At 46.6% G+C, this 20201-nt stretch overlaps 1 protein-coding gene across 1 annotated transcript in view; it reads left to right on the top strand.

Moving 5' to 3' along the window:
* LOC143291412 (uncharacterized) overlaps positions 1 to 5956 on the top strand; it is a 42955-nt gene extending 36999 nt beyond the window's left edge. Inside the window, exons 4-5 of the mRNA XM_076601251.1 lie at positions 3604 to 3666; positions 5793 to 5956. Coding sequence (XP_076457366.1) covers positions 3604 to 3666; positions 5793 to 5956 — 227 coding nt within the window. The remainder of the gene's footprint in view (positions 1 to 3603; positions 3667 to 5792) is intronic.
* The last annotated feature ends 14245 nt before the right edge of the window (positions 5957 to 20201 follow it).

Here is a 20201-nt window from a genome sequence, read left to right as displayed (position 1 = left end):
GTGATCAACAAAAGGGTTTTGGGCCGTTTTTGTGATTGTGTTGACCAAAAAGTTTGCGCGGTTGGATTGTTTGCCCCCCAATTTTTTGAGTGAGGGCAAAAAATGTGTGCCTATGTTGTGATTGTTGCACCAAATTGTTTGCGCTGTGGGGTTTTGTGTTGCCCAAATTTTGCGCTGTGTTGTGATTGCGTGACAAATGTGTTACTTGTTGAGTTTCGGATTGTTTTGGCTGGATTTTTGCGGCACCACATTGTGTTGCACTGTAAATGATCAAACAAAATGTTTGCGGTTTTTGATTTTTGCGGTCCAAACTGTTTGCATGTTTTGTGATTGTTTTGCACCAAAAGTTTTCCCTGTGTTTTTGGGTGATTATTGCGCTGCCCAAAGGTTTTGCGGTTTTGGTTTGCGCGCCCCAAATTGTGTTGCGCTGGTTTGTTGTGCTTAAAAATTTGTGGGCTTGTTGGGTTTTTTGCTGCCCAAATGTGTTGCGCTGTTTTTTTGCTGTGTTGCCCAAAATTGTTTTCCCCTGTGTTGAGATTTCGGGTTGGTTGCGTGGATGTGTTTTGCGCTGCACAAAAAGTGGATGTGGTAAATTTTCGTGTTTGGTTTTTGCGCTGGAGTGAGCGGACCAAATTGTGTTGCGCGTTTGTGATTGGTTGCACCTTTGGTTTTTATGTTGTGATCAAAAAAATGTGTTGCGGTGTTGTGTTTGCGCTGCAAAAAAATGTGTTGCCGTGATGTGATGCAAAAAATGTGTTCGCTGTGAGTATCAACAAAATTGTTGCGCTGTTTGTGATTGCGCTGCCCAAACGGGTTTGCATGTGTTGAGATTGTGCGCCCCAAAAAATTTGCACGTGTTGAGATTTTGCGATTGTGTTGCCTGTACGTGTTGTGTGCACCAAACTGTGTTGCCTGGTTTTGTGATTTCGCTGATTGTGTGCACTGTGTTGGATTCGCTGCACCAAAAGGTTGCACTGTGATGTGATCAAAAAAATGTTTTTTCGCTGTGTTGGATTGTGTTGCACCAAAATGTTTCCCTGTTGTGATTGTGTTCCCCCAAATTGTGTTGCGCTTGTTGTGATTGTGTGGCCCCAAAAAATGTGTTGCCTGTGTTGTTTTGCGCTGCACAAAATTTTTTTTGCACTGGGGTTTAATTTCGGTTTTGTGTGGGTTTTGGGGTTTGGCTGCCCCAAAATGGTTGCAGTGATTGAGCAACAAAATTGTTGCGTGTGTTGTGTTTGTTTGCACCAAAATGTTTGCGCGGTTTGGTGTTTGTGTTGCACCAATTGTGTTGCATGTTGTATCAAAAAAAGGTTGCGCTGTGTTTGTTTGTGTTGCCCAAAATGTGTTGCGTTTGTTTTTTTGTTGGCCTGCCCCAAAAGTGTTGCACTGTGTTGTTTTCGTGATTGTTTTTGCCTGTGTGTGATTGTGCCCAATTGTTTCCCTGTGATTGAACAAAATGTGTTGCGCGTGTTTGATTGTGCGTCCCAAAACTGTGTTGCCGTTTTTGTATTGTGTTGCACCAAAATGTGTTGCGCGGGTTTTTGTGATTGCGCTGTATGTATTGCGCGGCCCAAAACTGTGTTTGCTGTGTTGTGATTGGCGCCCCAAAATTTGTTGCGCTTGTTGTGTTTGCTTAACCAATTGTTGCGCTGTGTTGGGTTTGCTGCCCAAAATTGGTTGCGCGTGTTTTCTGGTTGCCCAAATTGTGTTGCACTGTTTTGAGATTTCGTGATTGTTTTGGTGTGATGTGATTGCGTGCAAAAAATGGGGCACTGTGGGAGTTTTCGCTATTGTTTGCGCTGTGAGTGTTTGCCGCCCAAATTGGGGGTTGCGCTGTGTTTTGTTTTTTTCTACATTGGTTGCACTGGAGGGAAAGAAAAAAAATGTTTTTGCGCTGTGTGTGATTGCGCTGCCCCAAAAGTGTTTCATGTGATGTGTGAAACAAAATTGTTGCGTGTGATGTGATGCAACAAAATGTGTTGCCGTGTTGTGATTGCGCGCCCCAAACTGGTTGCATGTTTGAATTGTGCTGCCCCAAAAATGTTTGCATGTTTGAGTTTTTGCGATTGTGTTGCGCTGGAGTATTGTGTTGACCAAAGTGTTGACTGGTTGTGATTGTGTTGGTTTTGCCTGTTTTGTGTTGCGCGCACCAAAATTTTAGGATGTGAGCAACAAAATGTTTGCGCGTGTTGTGTTGTGTTGCACCAAAATGTTTTGCGTGTGTTGTATTGTGTTCACCAAATTGTGTTTGCGCTGTGTGGTTGTGTTGCCCCAAAGTGTTGCGCGTGTTTTGATTGGCTGCCCCAAAAATGTGTTGCACTGTTTTTGAGTTTTCGCTGATTGTGTTGCCTTGATGTTTGGCTGCCCCAAATTGTGTTCACTGTGTATGATGCAAAAAAAGGGTTTTGCGCGTGTTGTGATTGTGCGTAAAACGGTTTTGCATGTGTTTGATTGGTTGCCCCAAAAGTTTTTGCGCTGTGTTGTTTGCGCTTGATGTGATTGCGCTGCCCCAAAAAGTGTTGTGCTGGTTTTGTGATTGCGCTGCCCCAAATGGTGCCTGTTTTGTGATTGTGCTTAAAAAATTTGGTTGGCTGTTTTGGTTTTTGCTGCAAAATTGTTTCCCTGTTTTTTTGACTTTTTAAAAAATTGTGTGCACGTGGGGTTTTCGCGATTGTGTTGCGCTTGATGTTTTGGGACAAAAAGGTTGCATGGGGTGAGTTTGTGATTGTGTTGGGGATTGTTTGCGCTGAAAATTGTGTTGCGCTGGTTGGATTGTTTTCCCACTTTGTTTTTGCACTGTGATTGATCAACAAAATGTGTTGCGCGGTTGTGATTGCGCGCACCAAAATGGTTGCACTGTGTTGTGTGCAAAAAAATGTGTTGCGCGTGAGTGGAAAAAAATGTGTTGCGCGGGTTTATTGCGCTGCACCAAACTGTGTTCCCACTGTGTTAAATTTGTCTGCACCAAAATGGTTCACGTGTTGAGATTTTGCGATTGTGTTGCCTGTACGTGATTGTTTTGCCCCAAACGTGTTGCCTGTGTTGTTTTTTCGCTGATTGTGTTGCACTGTGTTGTGATTGCGCTGCAAAAAAAATTTTGCACGGGATTGATAAAACAAAATGTTTTTCCCTGTTTTGTATTGTTGCCCCAAAAGTGTTGCGCTTTTGGATTGTGTTCCCCAAAATTGTGTTTGCGCTGTGTTGTATTTGGTTTGCACCAAATGTGTTGGCCTGTGTTGGATTGCGCGCAAAAAAAGGGTTTGCACGTTTTGAGATTTCGCATTGTTTTGCGTGTGATGTGTTTGCGCTGCACACTTTGTGTTGCACTGATATGATGCAACAAAATGTTTGCGCGTTTTTGTTTTTTGGTGCTGTCCCAAAACTGTTTGCAGTTTGTGTTTGTGTTGCACCAAAAATGGTTGCGTGTGTTGTGATTCCGGGTGATGTTTTGCGCCCAAATTTTGGCTGTTTGGATTGCGCTGCCCCAAATTTGTTTTTGCGTGGTTTGATTGGTTTAAAAAATTGGTTTTTGCGCTTTTTGGATTTGCTGCACCAAATTGTGTTGCGGTGTTTGACTGTGTTGACCAAATTGTGTTGCAGTGTTGAATTTCGTGATTGTGTTCGCTGTGATGGGGATTGCGCGCACAAAAATTGTTCACTGTGGTGAGTTTTCGCGTTTGTGTTGCGCTGTGATGTGATTGCGCTGCACCAAATTGTGTTGCCTGTGTTGTGATTGTTTGCACCACATTGTGTTGCCGTGATGTGATGCAAAAAAATGTTTTGGCTGTGTTGTGTTTGCGCTGCCCCAAAATTGTTGCACTGTGATGTGATCAACAAAATGGTTGCGCTGTGGGGTTTGCAAAAAAAAGTGTTGCGCTGTGTTGTGATTGCGCTCACCAAACTTTGCATGTTTTGAGATGTGCTGCACCAAAATGGTTGCGTGGTTGGTTTGCTAAATTGTGTTGCGCTGTGAGTGATTTGTTGCCCCAAACTGTTTGCCGGTTTTTTTTCGTATTGTGTTGCACGGGTTGTGATGCGCTGCACCAAAATGTTTTGCCGTGATGTGATGCAACAAAATGTTTTTGCGCTGTGTTTGATTGGGCAAAAAAAGGGTTTTTTGCCTGTGATGTATGCAACAAAATTGTTCGCTGTGAGTGATGCAAAAATGGTTGCGCGTTTGTGATTGCGCTGCCCCAAACTGTGTTGCACTGGTTAGTTGTGCTGCCCCAAAAAATGTGTTGCCGTTTTGGATTTTGCAGATTGTGTTGCGCTGTGAGGTTTGGTTTTGCCCCCAAACTGTGTTGCATGTGTTGTGTTTTCGCTGATTGTGTTGCACTGGTTGTGATTGCGCTGCCCCCAAAATGTTTTCCCCTGGGATGTGAGCAAAAAAGTTTTTGCGCGTGTTGTGATTGTGGCACCAAAATTTTGGTTGCGCTGTGTTGGTTGTGTTGCCCCAAATGTTTTGGCTGTTTGTGTTTGGGCCCCAAAGTTTGCACGTTTGAGTTTTCGCGATTGTGTTGCGCGGAGTGATTGCCTGCACCCATTGGTTGACTGTAAATTGATGCAAAAAAAGTGTTCCCTGTGTTTGATTGTGCGTACCAAACGTGTTGCCGTGTTATTGGTTTTCACCAAAAGTTTTGGTGTGTTGTGATTGCCTGTATGTGTTTTCGCTGCCCCAAACTGTTTTGTGTTTTGTGTTGCGCGCCCCAAAATTGTTTGCGCTGTTTGTAATGTGTTTAAAAAATTGGTTGCGGTTTTGGGGATTTTGCTGCCCCAAATTGTGTTGCGCTTGTTTGACTGTTTTGCCCCCAAATTTGGGTTTTGCACGTTTTTTGAATTTCGCTGTTGTGTTGCGCTGTGATGTTTGCCTCACAAAAGTTTGCCTGGGGTGAGATTTCGTGATTGTGTTGCGCTGTGATGTGATTGCGTGCCCAAATTTTGGTTGGTGTTTTGTGATTGTTTTTGCCCCACATGTGTTGCACTGTGTTGATGCAACAAAATTTTTCCCTTTTGTTTTTTGCGCTGCACAAAAGTGTTCCCTGTGTGTGAGCAACAAAAGGTTGCGTGGATGTGATGCAAAAAAATGTGTTGCGCTTGTGTGTTTGCGCTGCCCAAACTGTTTTGCCTGTGTTAAAGTTGTGGCCCCAAAGTTTTGCGCTGTTTTGATTTTGCTGCCCAAAATGTTTGACTTGGAGATTTTCGTGATTGGTTGGCGTGTTGTGATTGCGTGCCCAAAAATGTTTTTTGACTTTTTTGATTGGTGCCCAAAATGTTTGCCGTTTTGATTTTGCGCCCAAAATGTGTTGACTGTGTTGAGATTTTGAGAGGGTTTTGGGCCTGGGTGATTTTTTGCCCCAAATTGTGGGGCCTGGTTGTGACGTGCTTAACTAAATTGTGTTGCCTGTGTTGAGTTTTTGGGGGGGCAAAAAAGGTTGAGATTCGCTGTTGTGTTGCGCGGATGTGATTGTGTTGCCCCAAATTTGGGTTTTCCTGTTTTGTGATTGCGTCCAAAATGGTTGAAAATGGTTTTGTGATTGTGCTTAACCAAAATTGTGTTGCCTGTGATTGATTGGCTGCCCCAAATTTGTGTTGTGCGTGTTGAATTTCGTGATTTGTTTGTTTTGTTGGATTCACTGCCCCAAAACCCTTTTTGCGCTGTGTTGAGATTTCGTAAAAAAAAAATTTGTTGTAATCTTTTGCAATGATTTGATAAAGGGGGACTCACCTTTTGTGACTTGTATTTTTTTCCCCCCACAACCTCAGTGCCCCCGCGCGTGTTGTCCTCACAGGGAGAGAGAAAGATGCTAATGGCGGGGTCCAGTCCCTTGCCTCCCCCTCGGGCGGCAACGGTCACCAGGGTGACCCCCTTCCCCGGAACCCCACGGGGGCCGGGGCCTCCCCGGACCGTCCCAGTGCACCAGAACACGTAACCCCCAAGGGGGGGCTGACGTAGCCGGGTGGGGAGGGGTGACGTCGGGCCCCCGAGGTCATGCGGGCCCTCAGCCCCAAACCCCCTAAACCGGCTGGGCTGGGGGTGTGGCCCCCCCTCCCCAACCTGGGTACCCCCGTGGACGCAACCTCCCAGGGGGGGGGCTTTTCCGCTCCACGCAGTCTCCGCGAGGAGTCGACGGGGAAAGGGGGGGGGGTGAGGGGGGACGTCTTCGCCAACGGCCCAGTCTGAGGAAGTCCGCCTGGACGGGAAGCGATCGAGAAGATCGACCGCGGCTTTCTTCCCCTTAACGAGTTACGGAGCTGCACTGCCGAAAAACCCTACCCCGGGTGCCCCACTGCCCCGGGCTCGGGGGGCTGCGCGTGGGGACCTGTTGAAAACTGGATCAAAGGTGGAGGTGGGGGGCGTTCCGAACTGGCGGGGCTGCATCCTGCGGCTGTGCGAAACCGGTGTTCGGGCGGGGGAGCTTTCCCGGGGGCTGTCCCCCTTGGGGGAGCTGCATGCGGGAACCCTTTCGCGGACTCTTAGGCGCCCGGGCACAGCCTCCACACCCTGGTGCTGCCCGGAACCCCCTGGTGTCCGTGCCTCAGAGTTTTCCCCCAGCTGCGGGCTCAAGGTCCGGGGCCCGGCCCGAACCCGGGGTGTCTTCCGGGGGCCCCTGGCGTTCCGGGCCCTGCGTGGACCCTGAGGGCAGCATGCGGGGGGAGTCGACGGGCAGATCTTGGGGTTTTTGGGAGGGTCCTCCAGGCGGACCTCCCCAAAAACCGGACCCGCACGGTCCGAGGGGCCCCTTCGACAGCGTGCGAGATTTGTGTACGTGTAAATTTGGGCCGGAAGGTGAGCCCCCTGGCCCAGGGCACGCTGGGGGCAGCGCCAGCCCCCCGAATTCCTAACGGTTGATTCCTTGCGCGGGCCCCTTGGGGGAGCCGTGAGCCCCCACCCCGGGATGGCCCGAACCCCCCTGAGGGGCTTTCCGCGGAGCAGCTGCGAGGGCCGAGGCTGGAGAGGCTGAGCGTGCTGCACAACCCGCTGAAGGAGATGACCGGCTTCACCTTCGAGGACGAGGACCTCGTTGGGGGAGGAGGGGGAGGGGGAGGAACAGCAGCCGAAGCGGAGTGTGGAGGTGTGGGTCAACCTGACCCAGGAGGCGGCCACCGCGCGCTCCGTGACGGTCACGTGGCCCTTCCGGGAGGGCGGGCAGCTGTATTGGACGTTGAGGGTGTGGTGCGATAGGAGCAGCAGTAGCACGTCCTTGACGGACCTTACGTGTAGTAGCAGCAGCAGCAGCAGTAGTAGCGGTAGTAGTGGTAGTAGTGTTGGTAGTCAGCCCCTACTTCAATGGAGCGTGTCGCCCAACAAGGTGCGGCAAACGGTCGAAGGGCTGCGGCCCGGCCAGCGCTACGTGGTGTGCGTGGACCCCGTGTTCCTCTCCCCGCGCGTGCGGGTCTCGCAGTGCGGCGCCGTCACCACCACCGACCCCATGACCCTCACCACCCTGAACCCCCAGGACCACCACCACGGGCACCGCCCCGCCTCTTCCGGTCAGGGGCCGTCACTTCTCCTCCCCCGCCGTGGCGCCGACGGTGGTGGGACGGTCGGGGTGTGCGTGTTGATGATGACCCTGCTGGTTGTGTGGTGGACGTCGGCCTTGCGGACTGAGGCGTGGGCTGTCTTCTTCTATTGCTTCTTCTTCGTCTTCTCCCCCTTCTTCAGGACGGTGATCACGTGCCGCTGGACACGGTTCTGGTTCAAGTCTCGACTGTGGGTGGCGGCGGCGGCTCCTCCTCCCCCCACCCTCTCTGTGCGACCCTCGAGGGTGACCGTTAGATAGCACAGGACAGATGTGTGTGGGTGGTGTTGGTGGGTGGGTTGGGGAGATTGAGGGATGGGGGATGTGGTGGCGGAGGAGTAGGAGATTTGGGATGGATGTGTTGTGGGGACGTTTGGGGGTGAGGAGGTGTAGCAGAGTTTGGACAGCTATACGGGGAAAGGTTTGGGGGTGGGGAAGGGAGCGGAGGGGGGGGGGGGGTGGCAGTAGGAGAGTTTTGACTGGTGTGTGTGTGTGTGTGTGGTGGGGGCTTGGGGAGTGGGGCGGGGATGCAGGAGACAGTAAGTATAAGAGTTTGAACAGGTGGAGGCGGGGGTATGATGGGTGTGGAATGAGCAGGAGAGAAAGGACGAGTGTATGGGATGGGCAGGGGGGGAGAGAGGTAAGGAAGATGTCCCAAGAGGCAGAGATACTGCGGGTGTTTCCACATAGCTCAAGTCACCGTTGTTTTTGTTTCCTTTGTGTAATATGGTTGGGTAGAATCGGGAGATGATAATATTGAAGGGAGAGAGTATTAGGCACAGAGAGAGAGAGAGAGAGAGAGAGAGAGAGAGAGAAGGAAAGAGGGGGTAGGGATAATAACCGCAAGTGTTCGGGTGTAATTTCTATAGAGGTCGCGAGATGAATTAACAAAAAAGTTTGAAAGGAGTGTCCGGCATTCATCCAGGTGATGTGAGGTCGGGTTTCCCTTTTACGGTGAAGCGGTGCTGGTAGGGGTTGGGGGTGGGGATAAGGAGAGTGAGTTCTATGGAAACAGATTGTCGAGCAGAGAAAAAAAAAAAAGCAATTTCAGATCAAGAGGTCAGTTTCAGTTTCAGTAGCTGAAGGAGGCGTCACTGCGTTCGGACAAAACCATATACGCTACACCACATCTGCCAAGCAGATGCCTGACCAGCAGCGTAACCCAACGCGCTTAGTCAGGCCTTGAGAAAAAAAAAAAAAAAAAAAAAAAGGTCAGTTCAGGTATAACAAAGGTATCAGAGAAAAGGGGGAGGAACAATTTGTATCGCGTTAGTTCATTATAAGAGATTTTTTTTTTACCAGAGTAAAAGAGTGGATAGTAGAGGGAGGCAGGGAGGGGCGGGGTCGTTGCTGTTGAAGACATGGGCGTGTTCATGGTATGATTGCACAAAAAGGTAGTAAAGTGTAGGAGGATAGGTGCTGTAAAGGATGTTGGGAAGGGGGGCGAAGAGGGGGGGGGTGGTTGAGTTGTGGTGGTACCTTCAGAGGAAGGTCAACTAGGCTTTGCTGATGCGGCATGTGATAACGGTGACAGCTAAAGATTGATGATGAGGGTGGTATCCAAGGTCATGACTTGTACACGTGTGCACAAAGAGATGGTAATTGGGGAGGGGGGGGGGGGGGGGGGGGGGGGGGGGGGAGGGGGGGGCGGGGGGGGGGGGGCAGTACCGTCATAAAAGGGGAGGGGGTGGTTCACATGGACCTCGCTGATGCGGCAGTGACAACGTTGATAGCAATATGGGGTATGGATGATCGGGAACGTATCCGTGGTTGTGACTTGTACGTGTACAGGTAGTGAAGGGGGTGGGGCGGCGAAAGATGGGATCTTCATGACTGAGGAAATGGTCAACGGGACCTCTCTGATGCGACAGTGATGACGGAGAAAGCGATAGGAGGGGTTTGAGTGATCTGGGGCGTATCCGTGGTTATGACTTACACGTGTACGATTAAAAACAGGTAGTGAAGAGAATACGGCGGTGATGGGACCTTCATGTAAGAGGGCAGGGTCATCTGGACCTATCTGATGCGGCAGTTGTAGGAGAGTTTGGACAGGTGTGGCAGTGATAACAGTGAGACCGAGAGATTATCTAGGGAGCGTATCTGCAGCTATGACTTACAAGTGTAAAAAAAAAAAAAAAGTAGTAAACGGGGAGGGGGTAGGGTTGGGGGTGGTGCACGGCCTTCATTGAAGAGGTAATGGTCAACCGAACCTCGCTGAAGCAACAGTGATAACGGCGACAGCAATGTGGGGTTTTGAATGATCTGGGGCGTATCCATGTATATGACTTAAACGTGTACAGGTAGTGAAGAGAGTGGGGCGATGATGGGACCTTCAGTGGTCAACCAAACCTCTCTGATGCGGCAGTGATAACGGTGAGAGTGTTAGATGATAGGAAGCGATACTGTGGCTATGATTTACACGTGTAAAAAAAAAAATAAATAGAGGGAGAGAGAGAGAGAGTAAACAGGGAGGGGGTAGAGGAGAGGGTGGGGCGGGACCTTCATTAAAGAGGGAATGCCCACACGTACCCCGCTGACAGCGAGAGCAATACGGGGTATGGATGATCCGGGACATACACTATCCATGGTTATGATTGACACGTGTACAGGTAGTGAAGGGGGTGGGGCGGTGATGGGATCTTCATGACTGAGGAAATGGTCAACCGAACCTCTCTGATGCGGCAGTGACAAACGGCGAAAGCAATAGGGGGTTTGAGTTATCTGTGGCGTACCCATGTTTATGTATCACACGTGTACAAACAAAAACACAGAGGTGGTACGGGGAGGGGTGGGGGAGTGTGGGGTGTGGATTTGGGAATGGTGGGAACCTTCGTTAGAGAGGGAATCGTCACCCGACCCTGGCTGATGTTTTGGCAGTGATAACGGCGAGGGCAGAGTGCCCACTGTGCCCTGTACTTAACTGTCCGATCGGGATCTGATAGCGATCGGATCGGATCTCAGTGATGGGAGCCACCGGATCTGACGGGGAACCGGATCTCATGTGGACCAGATCGTGATGGGGGGGGGGGGGGAGGTGGGGGGGGGGGGGGGGGTAGCCTGATATGACGGGAGGAACCAGATCTTATTAAGTGAACAGCTGACACCAACAGTGTGGTCACAATAAAAGGGCAGTAACAAAAACAAAAAAACAAAAAAAAAACAGCGTCACCGTGATTTCACATCGTGAGTTCCAGGTGTGTCGTTGAAAACAACATGTGAATTTAATGACTGATGTTTGCTTCATATTTTCTTTAAAAATCCGTTTTTCCTGACATGTTTTGAGTCGTAAAAACATTGTTTTTGCTTAAGACTGTCATTTACGTTATATATATATTTTTTTTAATGCTGTTTTTAATGTGATGTGAATATGACTACGAATGAGCTTGTGTTGCTGGAAAAAAACACACCCAACAAGACAGAAGCAGAGACAATAACTTTCAGGCGGTGATCTGTTTAAAGTCTGAAGAAGGAAAATGAAAAGAGGTTTTACGTGAAGATAAGTGACAGAGAGAGAGAGAGAGAGCTTGTTACTTTAATACTGGACTGTGTGTGTGCACTTGTGTTTGTGTGCATGCGTATGCATAATTATGTGTGTCTGTGTTAGTGTGTTTGTGTGCGTTTGTATGTGTACGTGTCTTTGTGTGCATGCGCGCGATGCGTGTGTGTGTTAGTGTGCTTGTGTGTGCGTTTGTTATTGTGCTTGTGTGTGTTTGTCTGTGTGTGTGTGTGAGCGCCCATGAGTGTATATATATGCCTGGATATTATTATGATGCTATTTATAAGTGCGGCTGCATGCTCACAGGTTTCTGCTTTTCATTGTTTCCCTTCATCGTACACACGGATCATTGATATAATACATTACAACAGTGACCAAAATTAATGTCACTGACAGTGCAGCAGTAATACACACACACACACACACACACACACACACACACACACACACACACACACACACACACACACACACACACACACACACACACGCACGCACGCACACGCACACACACAAGTTTTGTACGCTCAAGTAGAAGACCACACACACACACACACACACACACACACACACACACACACACACACACACACACACACACACACACACGCACGCACGCACGCACGCACGCACACACACAAGTTTTGTACGCTCAAGTAAAAGACCACACACACACACACACACACACACACACACACACACCACTGCAGACAGAACACTTGGTTATGAAAAACTTGGCTTCGCTTACGTATACACTTATGTTAATAAACCAGCCTGACCCACTTAAAGGTGACACTTGTGTTGCTGCTTCTGTCATAGGCACCTGAAAATGAAACTTTACTTCGTTCCCATGTACAATAATATTCACTGCTGTTTTTTTGTTGTTGTTTGTTTGTGTGTTTGCTTTTCTTTACACGGAGGATATCAGATATAAGTGTTTTTTTAAATATTTTTTTAAATCAGTGTTTATGTTACGTATGTACATGTATGTATGCATGTAGTTTGTTTTTTGCTGGTTGCCTGCTCTGTCTGTCTGCATAATGTAAATCAACCTGTTTATCTTATCTTTGTTTGTCTCTGTCTGTCTGTCTGTCCTTGCTCTCTCTCTCTCTCTCTCTCTCTCTCTCTCTCTCTCCCTGTCTCTCTCTCTCTCTCTTCTCTCTTTCTCTCTCCCTCTCCTCCCCCCTCTCTCTCCCCCACCCCCCTTTTCTCTCCCCTCTCTCTCTCTCTCCCTCTCTCCCCTTCTCCCTCTTTCTCTCTCCCCCCTCTCTCTCTACCCCCCCCCCTCTCTCTCTCCAGAATAGAAAGTGGTATGAAGGCTGTTTTAGTTATTTTGTTCACGTGTCAGTTACCATCGTATTTTAGTTGTACGAAAGCGAATGAGATGAAGATACTTGACAGTTTGTATTCCTTGACAGCTTGTGAAAGATCTTAAGAAATGAATGATAATACTCCATGATGATGACCAACCAGTGTATAATCCAGCTGCTTGGCTGTTTCTATCAGAGTATTTATAGTGGGGTTTTTTTTGTTATTTTTTGGGTTTTTTTTGTTGTTTGTTTGTTTTTTCTTCTTTATAAATGTCCATTAAGATGCTGTTGTTGTTGTAAAATATCAACCTATCAAAATGGAATTAAAAAAATATTTAAAAAATGAGATGAAGCAACAGACTTATAACTAGACCATGATTTATTTATCACTTTTATTTAGGTAGGTTGGGTTTGGTTTTGTTTTTTACGTGCTTTATAACAACAACAACAACATCAACAACAAGGCGTTGTTTCCTTTTTCGGGGTTCTTTTTGTTTGTTGATCCTATCATGTTAGAGTGCTGGGGTGTGTGGGTTGCATGAGCGAATTTGACCGCGCTAAGTTTTGCTTATCGTTAAGAATGTCCCTAGTTCCGCGGGTAAATTCCATGCACTTAGGAACATTCTTTGCTATAAGCAAACTTAGCGATGCAAAGATCGCCCCGTGAAACACGCCCCCTTTTTTTTTTTTTTTTTTTTTTTTTTTCCACCAGACGTCTTGTTCGATTTGATCGGCTAGCAGAGAGCGCTGATTGTTCGATTGTCGAGATCCTCACGACCCAAACAAGGACTGATTTTTTTTTTAAATAAGAAATGCAATGTTGTAATAATGATCATGATTCAGGAATAAGTAAAGGATGGGAGCATGTGCTGCATAAAAAGAAAGAAACAAAGTGAGAGAAAGAGAGAGAGAGAGGGGGGGGGGTTTGTGTGTGTGTGTGTGTGTGTGAGAGAGAGAGAGAGAGAGAGAGAGAGAGAGAGATTTTACCTGCTTCTTTTACAAAATGCAGCTTGTTGAATCCAAAACATGTAAAATGCAGTATTTGTCCCGTGTTTTCCCTAAGACGATTAGGTTTATAATGATGATGATGATGATGATGATCGTTGTTGTTGTTATCATCTTTTTATTATTGGAGTATGGCCTAGAGGTAACGTGTTCGCCTAGAAAGCGAGAGAATCTGAGCGCGCTCGTTCGAATCACGGCTCAGCCGCCGATATTTTCTGGTGGTCTGGACGCTAGTCATTCGGATGAGACGATAAACCAAGGTCCCGTGTGCAGCATGCGCTTAGCGCACGTAAAAGAATCCACGGCAATGAAAGGGTTGTTCCTGGCAAAATTCTGTAGAAAAGTAGACTTCGATAGGAAAAACAAATAAAACTGCACGCAGGAATTTATACAAAAAAACAAAAAACAAAAAAATGGAGAGGGGGTGTGTGGGGGAGGGGGGGGGGGTCGCGCTGTAGTATAGCGACGCGCTCTCCCTGGGAGAAGCAGCCCGAATTTCACACAGAGAAATCTGTTGTGACAAAAAGAGAAATACAATATTATTATTATTGTTGTTATTGTTGTTAATGAACTGATATGTGTCCTTATCCACATCTGCACTTCTGAATTTTTAGATAAATATGGATCTGTGTATGTGAAATGGTTTCAGGCTTCGTAAATACATGTACTGTAACACAAAATCGTCAACCCTGTTTCAGATTCACTATCATGCTAAATGTGATGAAACATGTATAAACGTTCAAACGTGCCTTGTGTCTTACGACAGTGTTATCAGTAACTTTGTATGTTGTAAAATTCTGAATTGATATATATTGCAAGAATGTATTCACTGTTTTGGGGGAAATGTGTGTGCGTGTGTGTGTGTGTGTGTGTGTGTGTGTGTGTGTGTGTGCGTAAAATATCAATACGAAAACTAATGAGAAAAATGAATGAATAGATACTGACCATCTTCCCCCCCCCCCGTTTACTTGTTTGTTTGTATATTTATTTTGAACGTGATTTTTATACGTTATATATCCATTATTATCAAGAAGTTTGAACATATATGTTTGTTGGTATCCATTTTTAAGTATTTTACATCGAAGAACTTTGTCATTATCGCCATCGTTTTTTGTTGTTGGCATCATCAATTTGTTGTAGTGGACTTAACTCTTTTTTTTTGTTTTTATGTTGATATTTTAAAGAAGTTATATCACTGTCTGTGCTCACGCGTACAGATACAAGGTGATCTGCAGAATATCGATTGTCTTGTTTGTTTTTAAATGTTTGTTTTGAAATGATGATGTTCATTCCAACGCTTTGTGCAAGGTCTTCTCAAGGAATGCTGATGGTAAACTGGACCTACTTTGCTGCCGGAATTCCTGAAATGAGCACACATACATCTATATTGAAAAGAATTTTGGCGTGTTCAGTTTTGATGGAAATGAGAGAGAGAGAGAGAGAGAGCATGGTTTTGTGGGTGTGAGTGAGTGAGTGCGTGTGCGTATGAGAGAGAGACAGACAGACAGAGAGAAAGACAGAGAGAGTGAACTTAGTTAATTTGGTGTTGATTCACTTCCAGTATGCTCTCTCAAGGCCTGACTAGCGCGTTAGGTGTTTTCACCGTCTTCAGTGTTCCCAGGCCATGTTCAGACGGTCAGTCCAGAGTAGGTAACGAAGTCCGCAGTCCGCTGGAGCTCTGTAGCCGTTCCCCACAACTTGTCCTGGAGAGCTGCGGGACTGGGCCAGGTCTGGCGCCTCGGCTCTTTGTGTAGAGGGCAGTCTTGCAGGACATGGGCTGAAGTTTGAGGAGCGATGTCACACGGACATTGGTCTGTGTGGGAAATGTCCAGTTTGTAGAGATGGGAGAGGAGCTGGCAGTGGCCTGTGCGCAGTCTGAGGATGATGACTCGCTGAGCTGGACCCAGTTGATGGATGCTGTCCTCCTCCTGTGGTCCTGGATATAGCCTTCTTCTTCTTCTTCGTTTGTGGGCTGCAACTCCCACGTTCACTCGTATATACGCGAGTGGGCTTTTACGTGTATGACCGTTTTTATCCCGCCATGTAGGCAGCCATATTCCGTTTTCGGGGATGTGCATGCTGGGTATGTTCTTGTTTCCATAACCCACCGAACGCTGACATGGATTACAGGATCTTTAACGTGCGTATTTGATCTTCTGCTTGCGTATACACACGAAGGGGGTTCAGGCACTGGCAGGTCTGCACATATGTTGACCTGGGAGATCGTAAAAATCTCCACCCTTTACCCACCAGGCGCCGTCACCGTGATTCGAACCCAGGACCCTCAGATTGAAAGTCCAACGCTTAACCATTCGGCTATTGCGCCCGTCGGGATGTAGCCGTTCTGGCCATTTTGTTTCTGAAGTGGCTGCGCAGGATGGTTTTTGCCTCCCCGAAGCTAAGGGGGTGGGCAGATTGGGTGAGCCTGCTTCCTGCTTTGGAGAGCATGTCTGCCTCTTCATTACCTGCAATGCCGCAGCGAGAGGGAATCCACTGCAGGACTGTTGTGGTTCTGGCACTTAGGGCCTGCATCTCAGACTGGATGTCCCGCAAGGTTTTGTCCCCCACTAAGGTCTGGAGGCTTTGTGGCTTTGTAGGACAGCTCGGCAGTCGGTGAGGAAGACAGTGTGGTCTGGCAAACTATCTCTCTGGTTGAGGAGTTGGGCTGCAGTTAGTAACGCAGATGCCAAATATACCAAGATCAACATTCAGCTCCTGTAGTTTGCAACATCAGCAGCTTTTTTGTTTTTTTTTTTTTTTTTTTTTTTACTTCCTTTCTTCTTTTTTTCTACTTCTTCTTCTTTCTTATGATCAGAACTGGGTCTTTGTTTGAAAAGTGATGCACGTGCAGTTGTTTCCAGTGTTTTGATGCCCGGGGAGTTTTGATTGTCATATGACTGTCGTGTTGCTTGTCACTCAAAGACACCACTGCCGTCATCACCGCTCAAGATTGGAAAAAAACAACAAAAAAAAAGGATACCAAGATCAGCCTTCTGCTACTTTTTTTTTCTTCGGATTTTTTTGTTTTTGTTTTTTTTTTTCCCCAAGCACGCTTTGACACTTCTATCCTTGATACTGAAACGGAAACCGAAATTTCCCACAGTCATTAGGTCTTCGGTTATTTTAAAGGCGTCTATTCATGTGCGCGTAATAAATGTGTACACAGCCTCTCTCCCTCTCCCTCTCCCTCTCTCTCTCTCTCTCTCTCTCTCTAACAGGGTGCACCTATGCTAGTGCTCCACCCCAGAAACCTTTTCTACGACAGAACAGCGGGGTATCGTGTGACGGGTTCCTCAACAGCTGAGTGGTTAAAGAGTGGGGACTTTTCAATCTGAGGGTTGAAGGTTCGATTCCTGTACACGCCACCTAGTGGGTTAAGGGTGGAGGTGTTTTTTGGGGGTGTTTTGTTTTTTGTTTTCTTTTGGGGGGGTTGTTTGTTTGTTTGTTTTTTTTTTTTTTCCTGATCTCTCAAGTTAACTAACGTACAGGCATGCTTGTGGCTGACCTAGACTTCCTGCACACGTATATACGCATGCAGAAGATCAAATGCACGCATTAAAGATCCCTGTGTTCCATGTTAACGCTCGGTGGGTTATAGACACAAGAATGTACCCAGCGTTACACTCCCTAAAAAAGAGAAACGGAGTATGGCTGCCAACAAGGCGGGAAAAAAACGGTCATGGACGTAAAAGCCCACTCTTGTATACCAATGAACGTGGGAGTTCCAGCTCGGGCGCGGGCGCAGAAGAAGAAGAAGAGTGGGGGGGGGGGGTTCTCCTGATCCTTCGGGTCAACTGATGTTCAGACATGCTAGTGCATGACACACCTTGACACACTCCCCCCCCCACCCCTTTCCCCTTCCCCACACCCCTTTTCGTGCGCATGCATGTATACGCATGCAGAAGATCAAATACACGCATTAAAGATCCCTGTGTTCCATGTTAACGCTCGGTCGGTTATAGAAAAAAACAAGGACACACCCAGCATTAAACTTTCAAACCTCTTTAAAACCGTGTTGCAGCTTACATAGCGGGGTTAAAACGGACATGCACGTAAAAGCCCATTCGTGCTTGCTTGGTTTTGCAGCCCACGAACGCAGAAGAAGAACAAGAAGAGAAGGAGGAGCAGAAGAAGATTGAGAAGAAGGAAGGGGAGGGGAAGAAGGAGGAGGAGAAGAAGGAGAAGAAGATTCAGCCTCAGTTAACACGTTGTACAAATACTGGCAGTTGAACGCAAGATCCAGAGCTTACTTCAGCAAAACGTGCACTCGCCAATCCACTCACACGTGTGCACAAACAAATCGGCCAATCTACGAAATGCATGAGCAGCTGCCAAAGCGATCCACGGAACACCCTCACAGTTCTTTGTGTGTGTGTGTGTGTGTTTTCGCGTGTGTGTGTGTGTGGAGGGGTGTCTGTATATATGTCCCACACTCTCGATCACTTTCTCTTTATCTCGCAATCTCTGTCTCGATGTGTGTGTGTGTGTGTTTGTGTATGTGTACGTGCGATACTTAGATCCCCCCTACCCCCTGCGTATTGTAATTTTGCATTCATTCTTGAGGAATATGACCCACTGGTTGTCTGTCCATTCATTCATCCACGTTGCTCTGTCTGCCTGGGGAACTGATAAACAACCCATGGCAACAACAAAGATGTTGTCCTCTAGAAAAATTTCTCAAGAAGAAATCCGCTCTGATAGGTACGACAAAATTCATACATACATACATACATACATACATGCACTCAAGGCCTGACTAAGCGCGTTGGGTTATGCTGCTGTCAGGCATGCTGGAGGCGTAGGGATTTTGTCCGAAACTGAAACTGCCTGTCAGTCTGCCTGCATTTTTGTCCGTCTGTGAATTAACCCACACAAATAGTCAGTGTGTCTGTCAACATATCTCTACATCTAAGATGCCTCAACTATTTGAATTTTTGTTTTCTTTTTAAATTAGATTTTGTTGCCCTCTCCCAGTCCCCTTTCGACGGCAAAAAAGATGGAGACGGGCGATAACTCCTTATTGCCATCAACTGTAAGCAGACGACAGATACATTTTTTTTCTTTGTCAACACCACTCAACGGTCCATTGCAAGCCAGTGAAACGGTAAAGTCAGTCAATCAAAAGCACATAAAAAAAAAAAAAAAAAAAAAGCGGCACCAATTTACTAAATAAGAAAGGATGGTAACAGACCCAACAAGAAAGACATGAAGCGAAAAATCCCACCCGTGTCAGGACTGAAATCCATCATCGTTCGTGGATCCGATCCCACGCCACTTGTTAATCCCTTTTCCGACCCCCCACTTACGTCAAGCAAAGATGAAAAAAAAAAAAAAAACCACCCAAAAACCCCCAGATAAATACATAAATAAAATGAATAGATAAACCCGTCCCTTCATCACGTCTCATGTAGCTGGTTTCCTACATTTTATATGAGAACGTCTCTTTTCAATTTCGAAACGATCGTTCGTCGAGGCGGGAAAGAGAGAAAAGAAATGAAAGAAGGGGAGGGATGATGAGAGTTTTGATTTACAATTGTGTGGTGGTTTTGAAAGTAGAAGCTAGGGTAGAAGGGGGTGTATGTTGGGTGGTATGTGTGTGTGTGTGTGTGTGTGATGGTGGGGGGAGGGGGGGGGAGAGACGTGTGCGGTGGGAGGGGGGGTAAGTTGTTGGGAGCTGGGGGAGAAGGGGGAAGGGTGGGGGGGGGGGGGGGAGGGAGGCAGGGGGATAGAGAGAGAAGTGAGTGGGTTTTTTTTTTTTTTTTTATTTTTATTTTTTTTAATTTTTTTTTTAAATTATAAAACGTCTCTGATTTGTTTTCTGAAAAAGTGCAGTCCGTGTTTCACTTTCTGAAGGAGCTTCCTTGGAGGAACTGAAACTGAACTAAATTGTCATTATTACTATTATCATTATTATTGATTAATTACCTAATCCAATTATTTGATTCATTATTTTGTTATTTTATTCATTCATTCACTTATTCATTTATTATTATTTTTTTATTATTTTTTTTCCCTTTCTTGTTGTTACTTTTAAGATCTGAATATTGTTGTTATACCAATTCTTTTTTTGTTTTTGTTTTTAGTGCATCAGTGTCAAACGTACGTACTGGAGAGGAATGCAGAACTTAGTTAAGAACATCTGTTTTTAGTGCATCAGTGTCAAACGTACGTACTGGAGAGGAATGCAGAACTTAGTTAAGAACATCTGTTTTTAGTGCATCAGTGTCAAACGTATGTACTGGAGATAAATGCAAGAGCTTAGTTAAGAACATCTGTTTTTAGTGCATCAGTGTCAAACGTACGTACTGGAGAGAAATGCAGAACTTAGTTAAGAACATCTGTTTTTAGTGCATCAGTGTCAAACGTATGTACTGGAGAGAAATGCAGAGCTTAGTTAAAGAACACAAAGAAACGGCACAGTACTGATGCCAAGACTCCCTCCCATTCCCCCTCCCCCCCCTCCCCCATCACCACCACCACACACACGCACACACATACACACACTCACGCAGGCACACATACACACATACAGATCTAATTCTGGATCTAAAGTCAAATTTGCTGATAGCCCTCTGACAAGTACACACACACACACACACACACACACACACACACACACTCACGCAGGCACACATACAGATCTAATTATGGATCTAAAATCGAATTTGCTATCCCTCTGACAAGTACACACACGCACACACGCACACACACACACACACACACACACACACACACACACACACTGACAGAAACAAATACATGGTTCGGCAGTGCCGTTGCTATTAAAAAAAAAAAAAAATTAAGGCAACGAATGAAAGAACAAGCGAGGCAAGGCCTTCAAGACTCACTTGTGATACACACAAACAA

This window comes from Babylonia areolata, chromosome 17 (assembly GCF_041734735.1).
Source record: "Babylonia areolata isolate BAREFJ2019XMU chromosome 17, ASM4173473v1, whole genome shotgun sequence".
Classification (NCBI taxonomy): Eukaryota; Metazoa; Mollusca; class Gastropoda; order Neogastropoda; family Buccinidae; genus Babylonia; species Babylonia areolata.
The sequence above is the reverse complement of the archived record's forward strand: the minus strand, read 5'-3'. Positions and strand labels throughout refer to the sequence as shown.